Source organism: Stomoxys calcitrans, chromosome 2 (genome assembly GCF_963082655.1).
Source record: "Stomoxys calcitrans chromosome 2, idStoCalc2.1, whole genome shotgun sequence".
NCBI classification, from domain to species: Eukaryota; Metazoa; Arthropoda; class Insecta; order Diptera; family Muscidae; genus Stomoxys; species Stomoxys calcitrans.
The window spans coordinates 114,162,744-114,179,788 of NC_081553.1; the positions used below are offsets into that span (position 1 = coordinate 114,162,744).

Sequence of the window (17,045 nt, forward strand, 5' to 3'; positions counted from 1 at the left end):
AATAATATTCATATCTGTCAGAATGCTGCCTTCCAAACTGCGACGGGCTGTCTCCACAGTTCTCATGTGGACCACCTCCATCAGGAGACAAAGATCCTACCAGTGCGAAGACATAACTACATGCTGTCTAAGCAATACTTTTTGGGTTGTTAATCCAGAGACCATCCAAATCATCATCTTGTGGATCGATATTCACCGCTCAGAATCCTTAAGGTATATCTACATGATATAGAGCGTGAGGTTCAGCGCTACAAGAGAGAACCTCTAGATCAAGCGGCATATCAAGCAGGTCTAGACAAAATTAATGCAGACACGGTAGCAGATGTGGTAAATGGATACCGGGTGAATGTAGTCCTTTGAGACTACATTGCACCTGAAGAAATTGACCTCCCCCGGCAAACCAGAGTAGTTCTGGCTCAATTACGTTCTGGCAGATGCAGCCGCCTCAACTCCTACAGAGCAAGGATTGTTGCCAACGTGCAAGATGTATGTCCGGATTGTATTGAGCGACCGCACGATACACATCAACTGTTTAACTGCCCAGCCTGACCATCTCAGACAGCCAGGCAGCCATTAAATCCCTAAAGAACGTATTTCTGAACACAAAAACCGCCCTCGACTGTCGCAGATCTCTCAACGAGATGGTAGATTAGTTCAAAATTCTCCTGTTCTGTGTACCGGTCCTCAGAGATATCCCAGGGAATTGTAAACTCCGACGAGCTTGCGAGACTAGGAACTACCCTACACATTCCAGGGAAACTGGTATCTGTGGGTATGCCTTTAGTGACATGTAAGCCTAGTTTTCAGGGTCAGTCCCCAAGGGCAACGAATGATAGATGATCACAAAGAGGGGGCCTTATCTAGACTTGAACAGATCACCGCTTTGCTGTCAGTGGCTAGAACCGGCTACTCAGACATTTTGTCCGTCATGACAGGTCACTATCTAATCGGAAAACATGCTGACAGACTGAAGGTTGCCAGCAACGACTTTTGCAGAAGCTGTGAAGACGTCAAAGAAGAAGAGACTATTGAAAACCTTGTGCGTGTGTGTCCCGCACTAGCAGTCAGAAGGAGTTCCACTTTCGGTTCTCATTTCTTTGAGAACCTGTCTGATTTAGCGCATGTGAACATTCGCAAGTTGTTGGGCTTTTTAAAGTGATCTGGATGGTTCAATGATAGCAACTAGAAGGCATCTTCCTTCTTCCGTTCCTGTGGTATCAAAATAGACGAAAACGTCTAAGTGAGTCTGAGGGCAGAATGCTACTTAAACCTTACCTTAGTTGCCGACTTAATTAATACCCCACATTTGGCGTCAAGCGCAGTCAGGATAGGTCTACACTGCACGGCGAGGTACATCAAGAAAGCCAGGTCTTCACCTCTACAATTAAGCAAGCTGGTGGTGTCGATCACTTTCGTTTTCTGGATCATAGGGATTAAATTGCAAATACGATGCATTTCCAGACACTGTTGTTGTTGTAGCCACATTTTCATGTGGAGGTCGTCAAGCTCCTGTAGGTGAGTAAGCTCTTTCCGGTCCAAAGGTCCGATCGCCGCGGGAACAGCCATTGGTTATTTAAGGCCCCAATAATTCGCCTTGTTATATCGAGCATCATAGGCACTCAGTATTTGTACAAGAGCCGGTGCCGCCCGACTTCTCACTGCACGGAGAGGTACATCAAAAAAGCCAGGTTTTCATCTCTACAATTAAGCAAGCTGCTGGTGTCGATCAGTTTCGTTTTCTGGATCATAGAGATTTGCTTGTGGAGGTGGCGATCCTCGTCAAGCTCCTGTAGGTGAGTAAGCTCTTTCCGGTCCAAAGGACAGATCGCCACGGGAGCATTATTTATTTAAAGGCGCTAATAACTCGCCTTGTCATATCGAGCATCATAGGCACTCAGTATTTGTACAAGAGCCGGTGCCGCCCGATTTCCCACTGAGACTCTCCGTTCGATACCGCTGATTGCTACTCCGCAGCTACTCCGTATGGAGCATTCCACTATCCGCAATATGTGGACGCAGCTAAGCTTATCGTGACAGGAACAAACACCACACAGATCGAGCCTCAATGTTCCAGCCTGTGTGGTGCTCACAGCTATGCCGTGCCGGGTTCCAGACACTCGAACGACAATATTCGGGCTTAGGTGTTACTACTGTACAGCCGGTTGTACATGGCAGCCGGTTGTACGTACCGGATTGACCCGATGAAGTCCTTAATCAGCAAGGGCTGCCGTCTCAGTGTACAACACACTGCTACAACAACAACAACAACGACGGGCAAGTGTTTTCGACAAGAGAACGTGGCTCCACAGCACGTCCGGAAATGTACTCAATTCATGCACCGGTTGTACCTCAACGGCTGCCATAGGTTTATTGCATCGTATTTTTTAGGGGTGACAAGATTTTGTTTGCTTCTTTCTCAATTACTCACCTGGCATATGTCAGGTATTCAGAGTAGTGGTGTCCACGTGAATCATGATTGGATTGATTAACTTAAATCTGGCGATGAAGCACCATCCTACCATCCTATGGCACTGTGAAAACTGGTTCAGTTGTGGCTCACTCAAAATCGAATTTCGTGAAGATAGCCCAAAAAACGGTCATTGTACCAATGAGCATTATTCCATCAGCATACATTCCATATTGCATGAAACCCTTGCCGTTGTTGTTGTAGCCACATGTCTGTATGTGGGTGGGGGTGGCGATCCTCGTCTAACTCTTATGGGTCAGCAAACTCGTTCGAGTCCAAAGGACCGATCACTGCAGGCCTTTCATTATTTAAAGGCGCCGATAACTCACCTTGTCTTATCAAGCCTCATAGGCACTCAGTATTTATGCAAGAGCCGGTGCCGCCCAGCCTCTCACTGAGACTCTACCCTCGATACCGCTGATTGTCCGCGACCGCAATTGCAGCTACTCCGTATAGAGCATTCCACTATCCGCAACCTGTGGACGCGCCCGCTAGCTCGCAGCTAAATTTCTCGTGACAGCCACGAGAAGTTGGAGCAATTTCTTTCCCTGAATATGGAAACAAGTAAAAAGGCGTTAAGTTCGCCCCGGCCGAAATTTGGAAACCCCTCCACATTGGATATATATGTAAACCACCTTCCATCAAAATCCGGTGAAAATTGTATACCTTATGTCCCATAGCAGTTATATCGAAATATATTCCGATTTGAACCAAATACTAATAAGTACAGGTCATTGTTCAATTGTGTATAACAAAATATTGGTCTTTTTAGTAGCTATATCTAAAAATAAACCTATCTGAACCATATACGACATGGATGTCGAAAAGCCTTACATAAGTCAAAGTGTCAAATTTTCGTGAAATCGGATTATAAATGCGCCTTTTATGGGGCCAAGACTTGAAATCGAAATATCTGTCTACATGGCAGCTATATCTAAATCTGGACCAATTTGGGCCAAGTTTGAAGAAAAATGTCGAAGAGCCTAACACAACGCACTGTCCCAAATTTCGGCGGAATCGGAAGATAAATGCGCCTTTTATGGGCCCAATACTTTAAATCGAGAGATCGGTCTATATGGCAGCTATATTCAAATCTGGACCGATCTGGGCCAAATTGAAGAAGGACGACGAAATGTCTAACACAACTCACTGTCCCAAATTTCAGCGACATCGGACAATAAATGCTCCCTTTATGGCCCCAAAACCTAAAACCGAGAGATCGGTCTATATGGCAGCTATATCCAAACAGATCTGTGCCATATTGCAGAGGGATATCAAGGGGCTTAACTTAACTCACTGTCCTAAATTTCGACGACATGCGCTTTTTATGGGCCCAAAACCTTAAATCGAGAGATCGGTCTATATGGTATCTATATCCAAATCTGAACCGATCAGGGCCTAATTGCAAAACTATGTCGAGGGGCTTAACTTAACTCACTGTCCCAAATTTCAGCAAAATCGGATAATAAATGTGGATTTTATGGGCTTAAGACCCTAAATCGGATGATTGGTCTATATGGCAGCTATATCCAAATCCGGACCGATCTGAGCCAAATTGACAAAGGATGTCGAAGGGCCTAATACAACTCACTGTCTTAAATTTCACCATAATCGAATAATAAATGTTACTTTTACGGGCCTAAGACCCTAAATCGGAGGATCGGTCTATATGGGGGCTATATCAAGATATAGTCCGATATAGCCCATCTTCAAACTTAATCTGCCTATGGACAAAAAAAGAATCTGTGCAAAATTTCAGCCCAATATCTCTATTTTTAAAGACTGTAGCGTGATTTCTTCAGACAGACGGACGGACATGTCTAGATCGTCTTAGATTTTTACGCTGATCAAGAATATATATACCTTATAGGGACGGAAATGGATATTTCGATGTGTTGCAAACGGAATGACAAAATGAATATACTCCCATCCTACGGTGGTGGGTATAAAAAAGCATTATATTTTTTGCCTTGACCTTCCTTTATCATTTGATAAAAGGAAGCCGTGTTAAGAACTTGTCAAATGCAATTCATGGTGGGGGGGGGGGGGGGGGGGTGTTGTATATGAATATGTAAAATTCGGCCCATCCGAACTTAACACACTTTTCTTTTAATGGTTAATATTGGTTTGCCCAAAAAGTAATTGCGGATTTTTCATATAGTCGGCGTTGACAAATTTTTTCACAGCTTGTGACTCTGTAATTGCATTCTTTCTTCTGTCAGTTATCAGCTGTTAATTTTAGCTTGCTTTTGAAAAAAGTGTAAAAAAAAGTATATTTGATTAAAGTTCATTCTAAGTTTTATTAAAAATGCATTTACTTTCTTTTAAAAAATTCGCAATTACTTTTTGGGCAACCCAATATTTTGCCCACTGTATGGCGTTTATAAAAATGGTGTACGCATATTTTTTTAAGCATACCCTTATTGGCTACAAATAATTATTCACTGGCATATTATATCATTTTTTAATTTTTATATTTCCATCCGCATACATCAGTTTGGATAAAAGTGTTTGTTTCTAGCTGATGCCCATCATCACCTCTCACAATCCACATTGCTGTGGAGAAATGATGCTATGAAAATATTTGTATATACATATTTAGTATATCATACTCACACATGCATATATCTAGATTTGTTTATTCTAAACTTTTATCATTGCCCCTCTCCTCTTGTCTATACTAAGTACCCAATACAAAATAGGACGTCAACAGAATTCGTAATTTTTTCACATATTTTTTTTTATTTTATTTTAAACTTGCCTTGGTCTTCTGTTTCTGTTTTTCTTGCGTTTTGTTTTTTTATTTTTCGGTATTTAGACAAAAAAATATCTGTTTACTGATAGTTCATGTTTGTGATCGCGGCTAAAACGTTACTTAAGGAATTGAATAACGTCAAACAAGTCAACGTAAACACTGTGTCATTTGCTGTTGCAATAAAAGTTTGTTTGTTGACATTTTGTTTCAAAAGAAACACCTAGACAAAAAATACTAAAACAGAAATTGAATCGCAGAATTTCAGTTAAAATTGCCAAAACTGCCTTTTCTTGTGTGCGCTGCTGAAGGTGCAGTTAAATTATGCTAAACTTTGAATAAATAACACGCAATTTGTGTAAAGTCGTCGTAATTATTTGTGCTGAATCGAAATCTGCCGACAAACGAAGAATAACAAAATGAAAACGAAAGTAAATACTGTGATGATGGTAAAAAAACAGTATTTTTGTGTATTTAATTTAAAACATTAAAAGAACCAGACGAATAAGTTGACTGTACCTACCTAACTACCGCCTCTTGTTATTTCAGAAATAAAAAACCAAATGACTTTATGTCTATAGATAAGAACCGTTTATGTGGCATTTCAAATGAAATCTAAATATTCAGAAGTTTAATTAACTTTTTCATATTTATGTATATGCATACCTATTTTTTCTACAGAAAACTAGTGAGTTTTGTTGGTTGGCAGGCAATTTTGAGAATTTTATTTGCAATCGAAAGGTTTAAGTTAACAATTAGCTTATGACGCTTTAAAACTCTTTCGCGCATAAGCAAACAATTCTATTTGATTTTCTCATGGTTCATGGTGTGAAATTGTATCACATCAGACTCCAAAGGAAGAGAGATAGATAGACCCCTTGATAAGTATACCGATCGCTTTCTGATTTGATTTAGTTACAAACAATGGTTTGTGTACAAACAATGGGTTGCCTAAAAAGTAATTGCTGATTTTTTAAAAGAAAGTAAATGCATTTTTAATAAATCTTAGAATGAACTTTAATCAAATGTATAATTGTCATTTTGTTCGATAACCTTTTGCCATCTTCCTGGCAAATTTAGTATTCCACGCTCATAAAACTTCTGGCCTTTATCTGCAAAAAAACTGAACCAAGTGCGATTTTATAGCCTCATCATTGCCGAAAGTTTTACCATTTAAGGAGTTCTGCAAAGATCGAAATAAATGGTAGTCTGATGGTGCAAGGTCAGGGCTATATGGTGGATGCATCAAAAGTTCCCAGCCAAGCTCACTCAGTTTTTGGCGAGTGACCAAAGATGTGTGCGGTCGAGCGTTGTCCCGGTGGAATATGACACCTTTACGATTGACCAATTCTGGTCGCTTCTCCTTGATGGCTGCATTCAATTTGTCCAATTGTTGACAGTAAACATCCGAATTAATCGTTTGGTTCCTTGGAAGCAGCTCAAAATATACCACACCCTTCCAATCCCACCAAACAGACAGCATAACCTTCTTTTGGTGGATATCAGCCTTTGAAGTGGTTTGAGCTGGTTCACCATGCTTGGACCATAATCGTTTTCGACTAACGTTGTTGTAAACAAACCATTTTTCATCTCCAGTTATGATCCGTTTTAAAAACGGATCGAATTCATTGCGTTTAAAGTGCATATGACAAGCGTTGATTCGGTTTGTTAAATGAATTTCTTTCAATACATGTGGTACCCATATTAAAATTGACGCCAAACAAACAAATGTAAACAAAATTTCGTGCAGTTTTTTTCTAAAGCAAGCTAAAAGTAACAGCTGATAACTGACAGAAGAAAGAATGCAGTAACAGAGTCACAAGCCGTTGAAAAAATTTGTCAACGCCGACTATATTACCGACAATTACTTTTTGGGCAACCCAATACAAGTCGCAATTTTCATCCGGTCGTCTTCAAATTTGGTATGAGCATGTTTTTATACCCTCCACCATAGGATGGGGGAATACTAATTTTGTCAATCTGTTTGTAACTACTCGAAATATTCGTCTGAGACCCCATAAAGTATATATATTCTTGATCGTCGTGACATTTTATGTCGATCTAGCAATGTCCGTCCGTCTGTCTGTCGAAAGCACGCTAACTTCCGAAGGAGTAAAGCTAGCCGCTTGAAATTTTGCACAAATACTTCTTATTAGTGTAGGTCGGTTGGTATTGTAAATGGGCCATATCGGTCCATGTTTTGATATAGCTGCCATATAAACCGAACTTGGGTCTTGACTTCTTGAGCCTTTAGAGTGCGCAATTCTTAATCGATTGGAATGAAATTTTGCACGACGTGTTTTGTCATGATATCCAACAACTGTGCCAAGTATGGTTTAAATCGGTCCATAACCTGATATAGCTTCCATGTAAATCGATCTTGGGTCTTGACTTCTTTAACATGTAGAGGGCGCAATTCTTATCCGATTGGAATGAAATTTTGCACGACGTGTTTCGCCATGACTTTTAACAACTGTGCCAAGTATGGTTCAAATTGCCTAAGAAGAGATGCCGGGAAAAGAACTCGACAAATGCGAGTATATAAGATTCGGCCCGGCCGAACTTAGCACGCTTTTACTTGTTCGGTCTAGAGACGAAGCTTATTGAAATTGGAAAAAATCAGTTCAGATTTGGATATAGCTCCCATATATGTGTTCGTCCGATTTGCAGTAGTAATGCAATAAAATGGTCATGCGTTAACCGATTCTCTCGAAAGTAAGTGATAGTGGTGACTTTGGGGACTTCGGTGACCCATAGCTCTGAAACGGCTAAAGCTATTTGAACGTGTCATACATCAAATAAAAGGGAACATTTAATGTTCCCTAACTAAGAACGTAAGTAGTACTGAGTTCGAAATAATGAGGCTAATGTCCCTAAAAACGTGCGAGGTAAACCTTGTGCTGATAGTCTGTCTATTTTTTTATTAAATTAAAGATCGCATCTTTTATCCGAAAATTTGCATATATCAAATCTAAATCCGAACCGATTTTAATAAAAATTGGCAGTGCCTTTCAGATTGGTGATACAACATTCCATATCGATTTTCATGCATATCCGTGCAAAATTATTGTAAATTCACTAATAATTCATTTAACCTTCCACGGTAGACCAGGGTAGTTATAACTTAATTCCAATGGGGCTGGGATTGATTCTAACATCATAGACGTTTGTCTCACACATCACAAGTGTGAAACGTATGACTCTCTTGCGTACATGAGGATTCCTTCTGAATTGAGTTTGTTGGATACGTGGATGACGTTTTCATCGTGGTGTGTGGCCGTTCAAAGAGTATATAGAATGCTGCCAAGACTGGCCAAGGGGCTTGACGTAAACTCCCTAAAAATAAAGTTAGTGCACCAATATGAAGTAATTTGGTGTGTTTAAGGCAGGGGACCTCTCCTAGATGGGGTGGAGCAATCGCTCTCACTACTGATAGGGCTTCTCATAAGCAATTGCAATGTCAGGACTTTGAATCACCCTGGTTGACGGTTGTGCACCTATTGTAGCACTGCCTGAATTGGTTCAGCATGATAACTGAATGAACACTTTTATTTCTGTCTAAATTATATTCAGGTACATAGTTCTTTCGCCATTTTCAAATGCGATAGGTGCTTGATATGGCAGATTGGAGGAAACTTCTTTAGACCGCCTAGCCCCCATTATTGTAATGCATGTTGGCTCCTTATCTTCTTCTTTCTAATATCTGGCATTGTACCGCCGTAAATTGTGTATTTGTTCTTCATCAGAAGATTTATAATACAAATGGTCCCGAGTACGAATCTCGGGCGAACAAAATGATTTTTAATTTTTTTAATTCTTTAAAATTACGCCCACAGCATGTGGAACAATCAACGGATTTAGGGGGAGGTAGAAGAAATTAAAAATATTTTTTATATATTTAATTAAATATATTTTAAAAAATATTTCCCTCCTAGTGCTACTAAGCCATACGGACACGCCAATAAAATGGAGGTTCCATATTATTAAGCTTAACGTTGTAACGGACAGCACTCATTGGTATGAGATAATTTAGCCCGCAGTTTCTTAATGGCATTTTTATCAATACCAAGGTTATAGTGATTTTTTTCTATTATTACAAATAAGTGCTTATTTTTGAGCTTCATCGAATGTTGTATGTAATGACATTTGTACTACCGGAAACACAGTTGGTATTTCTGTTGATAACTCGTTATATTTTAGTAGATTTTTTCGTGAGTCGTGATTTTTCATGAGTGCCTAGTGGGTCGTGAGTCGTTCGTGAATAAAATTTTCGTCTCGTGCGTGAACGCGAGTCGACATAAAAAAGTTGTGCGTGAGTAAAATTTTTTCTCGTGAGAGTGCGTGAGCGTGATTGGAAAATCACTCACGCGGACATTTCTTATCTGTGTGTCTGTTGACGCTGATGTTCTGATTGCCAGTGGAAGAATAGGTATTTGGTAATTTCTGCTTGCTGTTTTAGTCTCAGAAGAGGACAGTCCAGGAATGATCGTGGTTCGAATCCGATGCGAAGACCCGACTGTGGCGACTACTTTGAGCTTTCACGTTGTTATAGGATAGGGTTAGGATTAAATTATTTTAGTCTATTTTGATACCACAAGAACAGAAGAAAGTAGATGTCTTCTAGTTCCTATCGCTGAACAAGCCAGATTGCCTTATATCTTGCGAATGTTTAATTACTCCGCTAATTCAGACAAGTCCTCATATAAATATAAACCTAAGGTGAGGTTAGACCGAAAAGAGGGTGCTAATATTTATCCGCCCCTGACGCTGTGGACATACGCATAAGCCAGCAATCAGCTTGTTTTGCGCCCTAAATACTAGAAAAAACCTTGAAAAAGGAAAATCTAAAAAAATAATAACCTAAAGTACAAGTTATTCTTATTGTCAGTGCAGGACATTTGTTATATTGATTCCTGTAAATCAACATCCTTACAGCAATTGCAACTTTTAGTCCAGTGATGGGTACACTACATATACCCTTGAGTTTGTGAAGATGCACAATAATGGGCAATAATATGTGCGTGTTTGCTCGCCACTGCTTTAGTCAGCATATTTTCCAATAAGACAGAGACCTGCCGCCACGTATACGATGATTGAGACTTCATTACTAGTAAAAGCGATATAACTCTTCAGGTTTAGATTAGAATACACAATCTTGAAGCATTCAAAGCCCCAAAATCGATCGTGACCATATGTCATATATTGCCCTTTTGGCCTTATCTCGAAGAATACGCTTATATGTCGGTAGAATTATACCTACAGATTCCAGTTGCCCTGCAATGTGTAAGTTAAGTAAACCATAGTGTTGCAAGCTCGTTTGGTCAACAATTCTCTGAAACCCAAAAATGCTCCTGCTGAAAAGAACTTTGAGGTCCTCAGATCTAACCTAACTTCTGCATAATTTTTTTTTTAGGGATATCCATTTTTGTGCATTAGTTCTGAGAGGATCAGCTATTCTACAGCTACATCAAAGACGGACCACTGTCTTAGATGTAGTCAACACTTCAAGTCCGGTCGGCAAGTGACTTGAGATGCCTTGTTTTTATTTCTGACTTTGTCACAAATTGCAGTGGCATGTGCGAAGGTATGCTAAAGATTGTGACATATAAACCAATCCCATATAAACCAATCTTCCGATTTGACTTCTTGAATTTCTAATGCAATTATTATCCATTATTTCGCAGTTGGTTTTGTAACGAATTCAAACATCCATGCTTAGTAAGATCCAAATCGTTCCATAACTTGTTATTGCTTCTATATAAACCGATCTTCTTCGAAAAGGTCTTTCAAAGAACTTGTCAAATGCAATCAATAGTACCTCCACTATTGATTGCCCAAATTTATATCGCTTTTACTTTTCATTTTGCTGTTATCGATAACAAATCAAAGAATTAAAATTTCACCCCTCTCATTCTTTCTTAGGCTCCTTTATCAATAACAAATCAAAAAAATTAATTTATCTCCCCCTCCATCCTTTGCCTATCCCCCTTTATCTATATACAACTACTGAGGTGTCACTTTGTGGAACAATATCAAAATTCATGGAATGGTACTCCTAGATAGCACATGTAGAGGAGAAGAGGGTGAGAGCGCATAATCAATTTTTTTACTTATAATACCACCAGTGCACAAGTTACGCTGCAGCTGAGTTTGGAAGAAGTTCTTACTAAAATGTGCGGAATATTTGCTTACTTGAATTACTTGACCCCAAGAACACGTCATGAGGTTTTGGAATTATTGGTAAACGGTTTGAAACGTCTGGAATATCGTGGATATGATTCCACAGGTGTAGCCATTGATGGTCCGGGTGACTACAATGACATTATGCTGGTCAAACGAATTGGCAAAGTCAAGGTGTTGGAGGATGCCATACAGGAGCTGTGCTCCAGCGAGGACTTCTCCGCTGCATTGAACACACATGTCGGTATTGCTCATACCAGATGGGCAACCCATGGTGTGCCCTCCGAATTGAATTCACATCCTCAGCGTTCTGATTTGGACAATAGTTTTGTGGTAGTCCATAATGGTATTATAACCAATTATAAGGATGTAAAGACCCTGCTGGAGAAAAGGGGCTATGTTTTTGAGTCGGACACTGACACAGAAGTAATTGCGAAGCTCGTTCATCACTTGTGGACGCAAAATCCATCGTATACCTTCCGCGAATTGGTGGAACAAACAATTCAACAGTTGGAGGGAGCCTTTGCGGTGGCCTTCAAATCCAAGGAATTTCCTGGCGAATGTGTTGCTTCACGCCGCGGCTCTCCCCTGCTGGTAGGCATCAAGACCAAAACATGTCTGGCCACAGATCATATTCCCATTTTGTATGCCAAAGAACATCGTCCTCATGGCCATAGTAAGCAGCAATCAATGTTGTCTGTTACTAGCACCGAATCCCTTGCCGAATTCATGCCTTTGGACGATACTGAAGTGGAATATTTTTTTTCCTCGGATGCTTCGGCAATTATAGAGCACACCAATCGTGTTGTCTATTTGGAAGACGATGATGTGGCCGCCGTTAAGGCAGGTGCCTTGAGCATCCATCGTTTGAAAAGGTCATTGAATGATGCCCATGCTCGAGAAATCACCACATTGAAAACCGAAATCCAACAGATCATGAAGGGCAACTATGACTACTTTATGTTGAAGGAAATCTTCGAACAACCCGAGTCCGTGGTAAACACCATGAGAGGTCGTGTGAAGTTCGAATCACAAGACGTGCTGTTAGGAGGCATCAAGCAATATATACCGGATATAAAAAGGTGCAGGCGCATAATGCTGATCGGATGTGGCACCTCGTACCATAGCGCGGTGGCTACTAGACAACTCTTGGAGGAGCTAACGGAAATTGCTGTGATTGTGGAATTGGCTTCGGATTTTCTGGATCGTGCTACGCCCATCTTTCGTGATGACGTGTGTTTCTTTATCTCGCAATCTGGAGAAACTGCTGATACTCTACTCGCCATGAGGTACTGCAAGCAAAGAGGAGCTTTAGTTGTGGGCATTACGAACACTGTGGGCAGTAGTATTAGTCGCGAAACCCACTGTGGCATTCATATTAATGCCGGCCCTGAGATAGGCGTTGCTTCTACCAAGGCATATACCTCACAATTCATTTCTTTGGTTATGTTCGCCCTGGTAATGTCCGATGATAGTTTATCAATTCAATCTAGACGTCAAGAGATCATTAAAGGCCTGTGCAAATTGGGCGATCAAATTAAGAAGGTATTGGAATTGGATGCGAAAATTCATGATTTAGCCAAGGAACTGTACTTGCACAAATCACTGTTGATAATGGGACGTGGTTATAACTATGCCACATGCCTTGAAGGTGCCTTAAAAATCAAGGAATTGGCATACATGCATAGTGAAGGTATACTGGCGGGAGAACTAAAACACGGTCCCCTCGCTTTAGTCGACGATAAGATGCCTGTTCTCATGATTGTTCTACGCGATCCTGTCTATACAAAATGCATGAATGCCTTGCAGCAAGTCACTTCGCGCCAAGGACGTCCCATTATAATCTGTGAGGAAGGTGATGAAGAAACCAAAGCCTTTTCCTCCCGCAGCCTGGAAATTCCCCGCACGGTCGATTGCCTGCAAGGTATTTTAACTGTCATTCCCATGCAATTGCTGTCATATCACATTGCTGTTTTGCGTGGATGTGATGTTGATTGTCCTCGAAACTTGGCCAAATCAGTGACTGTTGAGTGAACTACTACACCCCATCACCACCTACCTATCTTATCGGGTCTGTGCTAAGTTTCACTTTCCCTTTCACCTTCAGAAAATGCCGTACGTTATCAAGCAAACGAAATGGCAAATTACTTTGATGACAAATAATGATGAAACTCTGAAAGTGAAATCGGGAACTGCCCGGTATTTACCAATGGTTTTACATTTTTGAGGTTGTTACTATTATTATTAAAGAGCCCTCCTCTGTGCATTTCCAAAATCTATGATTGTATATTTATTTTTCGCGTTTTTTGTTAAGATAAGCTAAACTTTTTACCGTACGCTATTTGTTGTCTAAATATCGGCGTATTTCAAATATAAAATAAAAAAATGTGTATAATTTCCAAAGAACGTCTTAAACTAAAACTTAAATACATTACATTAATCCCCTAGCATACACAACATGTGTATTAACAAGTATGGGAACATGATATCTTTGGCTGCATTGATATAAAAAAAATGGTATACACAATAAAACCAGACTTTTTCTTTCTCATAATTGGGAATACAACATGGGCAACACCGATTAATTATATTGATCTGAATTTGTGCTCCAATTCTAATTACCTTTCGTTTGACCTGTCCATTTTGGGGTTTTTTGTGGGTGGGCTGTTGCTCAGACACTTTGTCCCACATGCTACCATCAGTCTGGTAGTCTACTCCCAAAGAACTTTCATTTGACTCCCATATTGTCTCGATTGACCCACATGAACGTTTGATTTTTATTAGGGTGGGGCGGCCCTCAGTTACTTGGCTCCAAATTTAAATATGAGATTCGTACTTCGTACTCCAAAGACCTTTCATATGACACCCATATTGTCATGGTCGCGTCAGATGGCAGTTTGTATGTACGTGTGTTCATGGGCAAAATTTGCAATAGCGCATAATTGGCATATTGAGGAACCCATTAAGCCATCACTGAAGATGATTAACGTTCTTAAGTAGCGTTTACCGACTTCGAATTTGAGTAGTAAATTTGTATGTTATGCAGACGTTGTTCGTTCGCGTACTTTACCATGATGACAATATTGAGTTTGCTGAATAAATTAACAGTGACATGTCGAAGATTAGTGTAAAAGTGCTTTCACAAATTAAATTCCAACTTGTCAAGTCCTTATTGGGAAGACCGATTTATATTTTTAAGGTTCGGAAATGGGTATTTCGAGGTATTTCAAATGAATATGGCCCCATACTATGGTGTTGAGTTGATTAAACAAAAAAAGAACTCTTACTTTAAAAGTTGACCTCATACTAGCCCTTAAGCATTTTTTTCTCAAACCTAAAAATATGATAAAAACTAATATAAAAGCTTTAAGCCCAATTGCAAAGAATTTGTTCTGTCTGTTGTACAAATTTCACATTGGATTACTCTTTGTCTGACTTTGTAAGACCTTTTGATACAATATGGGTATCATGAGAAAATATACAAGATAGCTCAACCCAGTGCGCTTTTTTATAGCCTCCACCATAGGATGGGTGTATACTAATTTTGTCATGCTGTTTGGACAGGGGCACTGGAGGAGTTCTCATTGACTTCCTTAGAATTAGGAAATCTTTCAGGCGGTGGTATTCGTGATCCTAATAGTTAGGCTTAAATGGCAGTCTTATATTACATAAAATAAAATTATTCTATTGGGTTGCCCAAAAAGTAATTGCGGATTTTTCATATAGTCGGCGTTGACAAATTTTTTCACTGCTTGTGACTCTGTAGTTGCATTCTTTCTTCTGTCAGTTATTAGCTGTTACTTTTAGCTTGCTTTAGAAAAAAAGTGTAAAAAAAGTATATTTGATTAAAGTTCATTCTAAGTTTTATTAAAAATGCATTTACTTTCTTTTAAAAAATCCGCAATTACTTTTTGGGCAACCCAATATATCTCGGAAACTGTGAGTGTTAGGTAGGCAAAATAAGGCTGGAATTGTAGATATTATTATTGGCTTTCAAACGATGCAATCCAATTGCGAATCGGTTAAATCGTTTCCGAGAAACACGAAAATTACATATTCCATCCGCACAAGACTCTTCCAGAATGACACAACATAAAATTATTCTATATCTCGGAAACTGTGAGTGTTAGGCAGGCAAAATAAGGCTGGAATTGTAGAAAATATTATTGGCTTTCAAACGAATCAATCCGATTGGGAATCGGATTCAACCGTAGGAAATGAAATGTTCCTACGGTTGAATCATCTGCTAAATCAGACAAGTTCTCATAGAAATGAGAACCTAAGACCCCGTAAAGTATATATATATAAATATATTTTTGATCGCCGTGACATTTTAAGTCGATCTAGCCATGTCCGCCTGTCTGTCCGTCCGTCCGTCTGTCTTTCGAAAGCACGCTAACTTTCAAAGGAGTAAAGCTAGGCGCTTGAAATTTTGCACCAATTCCTTTTTTTGGTGTAGGTCGATTGGGATTGTAAATGGGCCAAATCGGTCCATGTTTTGATATAGCTGCCATATAAACCGATCTTGGCGTCTTGAGCCGCTAGAGGGCGCAATTCTCAACCGATTTGGCTGAAATTTTGCATGAGGTGTTTTGTTATGACTTTCAACAACTGTGTTTAGTATGGCGCAAATGGGTTCCTAACCTGTTATAGCTGCCATATAAAGCGTTCTGGGACCTTGACTTCTTAAACCTGTAGAGGACGCAATTCTCAAATTTTGTGCAACGGCTTCTCCCATGACCTTCAACATACGTATCCAATATAGTCTGAATCGATCTATAGACTGATACAGCTCTCATAAACCGATCTCCCGATTTTGCTTCTTGAGCCCCTACAAGGCGCAATATTTATCCGAATAGACTGAAATATTATACAATGACTTCTACAATGTTCAGCATTCAATTCATTTATGGTTCGAATCGGACTATAACTTGATATAGCTCCAATAGCATGACAGTTCTTATTTATTATTCTTTTTTTGCCTTAAAAGAGATACCGCGCAAAGAACTCGATAAATGCTATCCATGTTGAAAGGGATATAAGATTCGGCCCGGTCGAACTTACACACGCTCTTACTTGTTTACTCCACATTAGGGTGGGTCAATTTTTAGCGGCTGTCAAAATCTTAATCTACGACAAATTCTGAGAGTTTTTACCCAAGAAATCATGGATCTGAAATCAAAATTGAGCTTCTGTTTTTTTATAACAAAATCGGAAGTTTGTTTATTTTTAGATCCAAAACAGAACTTTGCCGTTAAAAACCGGAAGCTCGATTTTGATTTAAGGCCCATGGTTTCTAGGGGAATTTACCACCCTAGTGTGTGTGGGTCAATTTTGTAGTGTTTTGGCCATAAAAAATTGATCCACTCCACATACCTTTTATTTGAATTGCGTATTGTCCTAATCGGTTTTAGGGGAGAGCCCCCTTCCAGATACTTTGCTCCAAATATGAAAATTTTATTTGAATTCTTATTCCTAAGATACTAAGGCCAAACTTGGATGTGAGATACAAACTTTAATTTAATTTAAGTCCCATTGCGGACTGGTCGATCTACATACATATTCAGAGTAGCTGACTCAAAGTGTTACCAATTCGAATGAAAAATATTTTTTATTGATTCAAATTACAAAAATGTTGAAAGCAAT

General features: G+C 39.6%; 2 protein-coding genes across 4 annotated transcripts in view; both read left to right on the forward strand.

The window, feature by feature from the left end:
* The window catches only part of LOC106089331 (la-related protein 1), a 104,715-nt gene that overhangs the window by 22,937 nt on the left and 64,733 nt on the right, over window positions 1-17,045 (forward strand). The gene's annotated exons all lie outside the window — the stretch shown is intronic.
* Window positions 5,225-13,757, forward strand: LOC106089333 (glutamine--fructose-6-phosphate aminotransferase [isomerizing] 2-like). Of its 2 annotated transcripts, XM_059363891.1 has the most exons (3): window positions 5,226-5,668; window positions 11,142-11,302; window positions 11,432-13,757. In XM_059363891.1, the coding sequence occupies exon 3, from the start codon at window positions 11,544-11,546 to the stop codon at window positions 13,431-13,433; it is 1,890 nt and encodes a 629-aa protein (XP_059219874.1). In that variant the 5' UTR covers window positions 5,226-5,668; window positions 11,142-11,302; window positions 11,432-11,543; the 3' UTR covers window positions 13,434-13,757. The 2 variants fall into 2 exon arrangements, with proteins under 2 accessions (XP_059219872.1, XP_059219874.1); XM_059363889.1 differs by having other exon boundaries at window positions 5,225-5,668; window positions 11,142-13,757.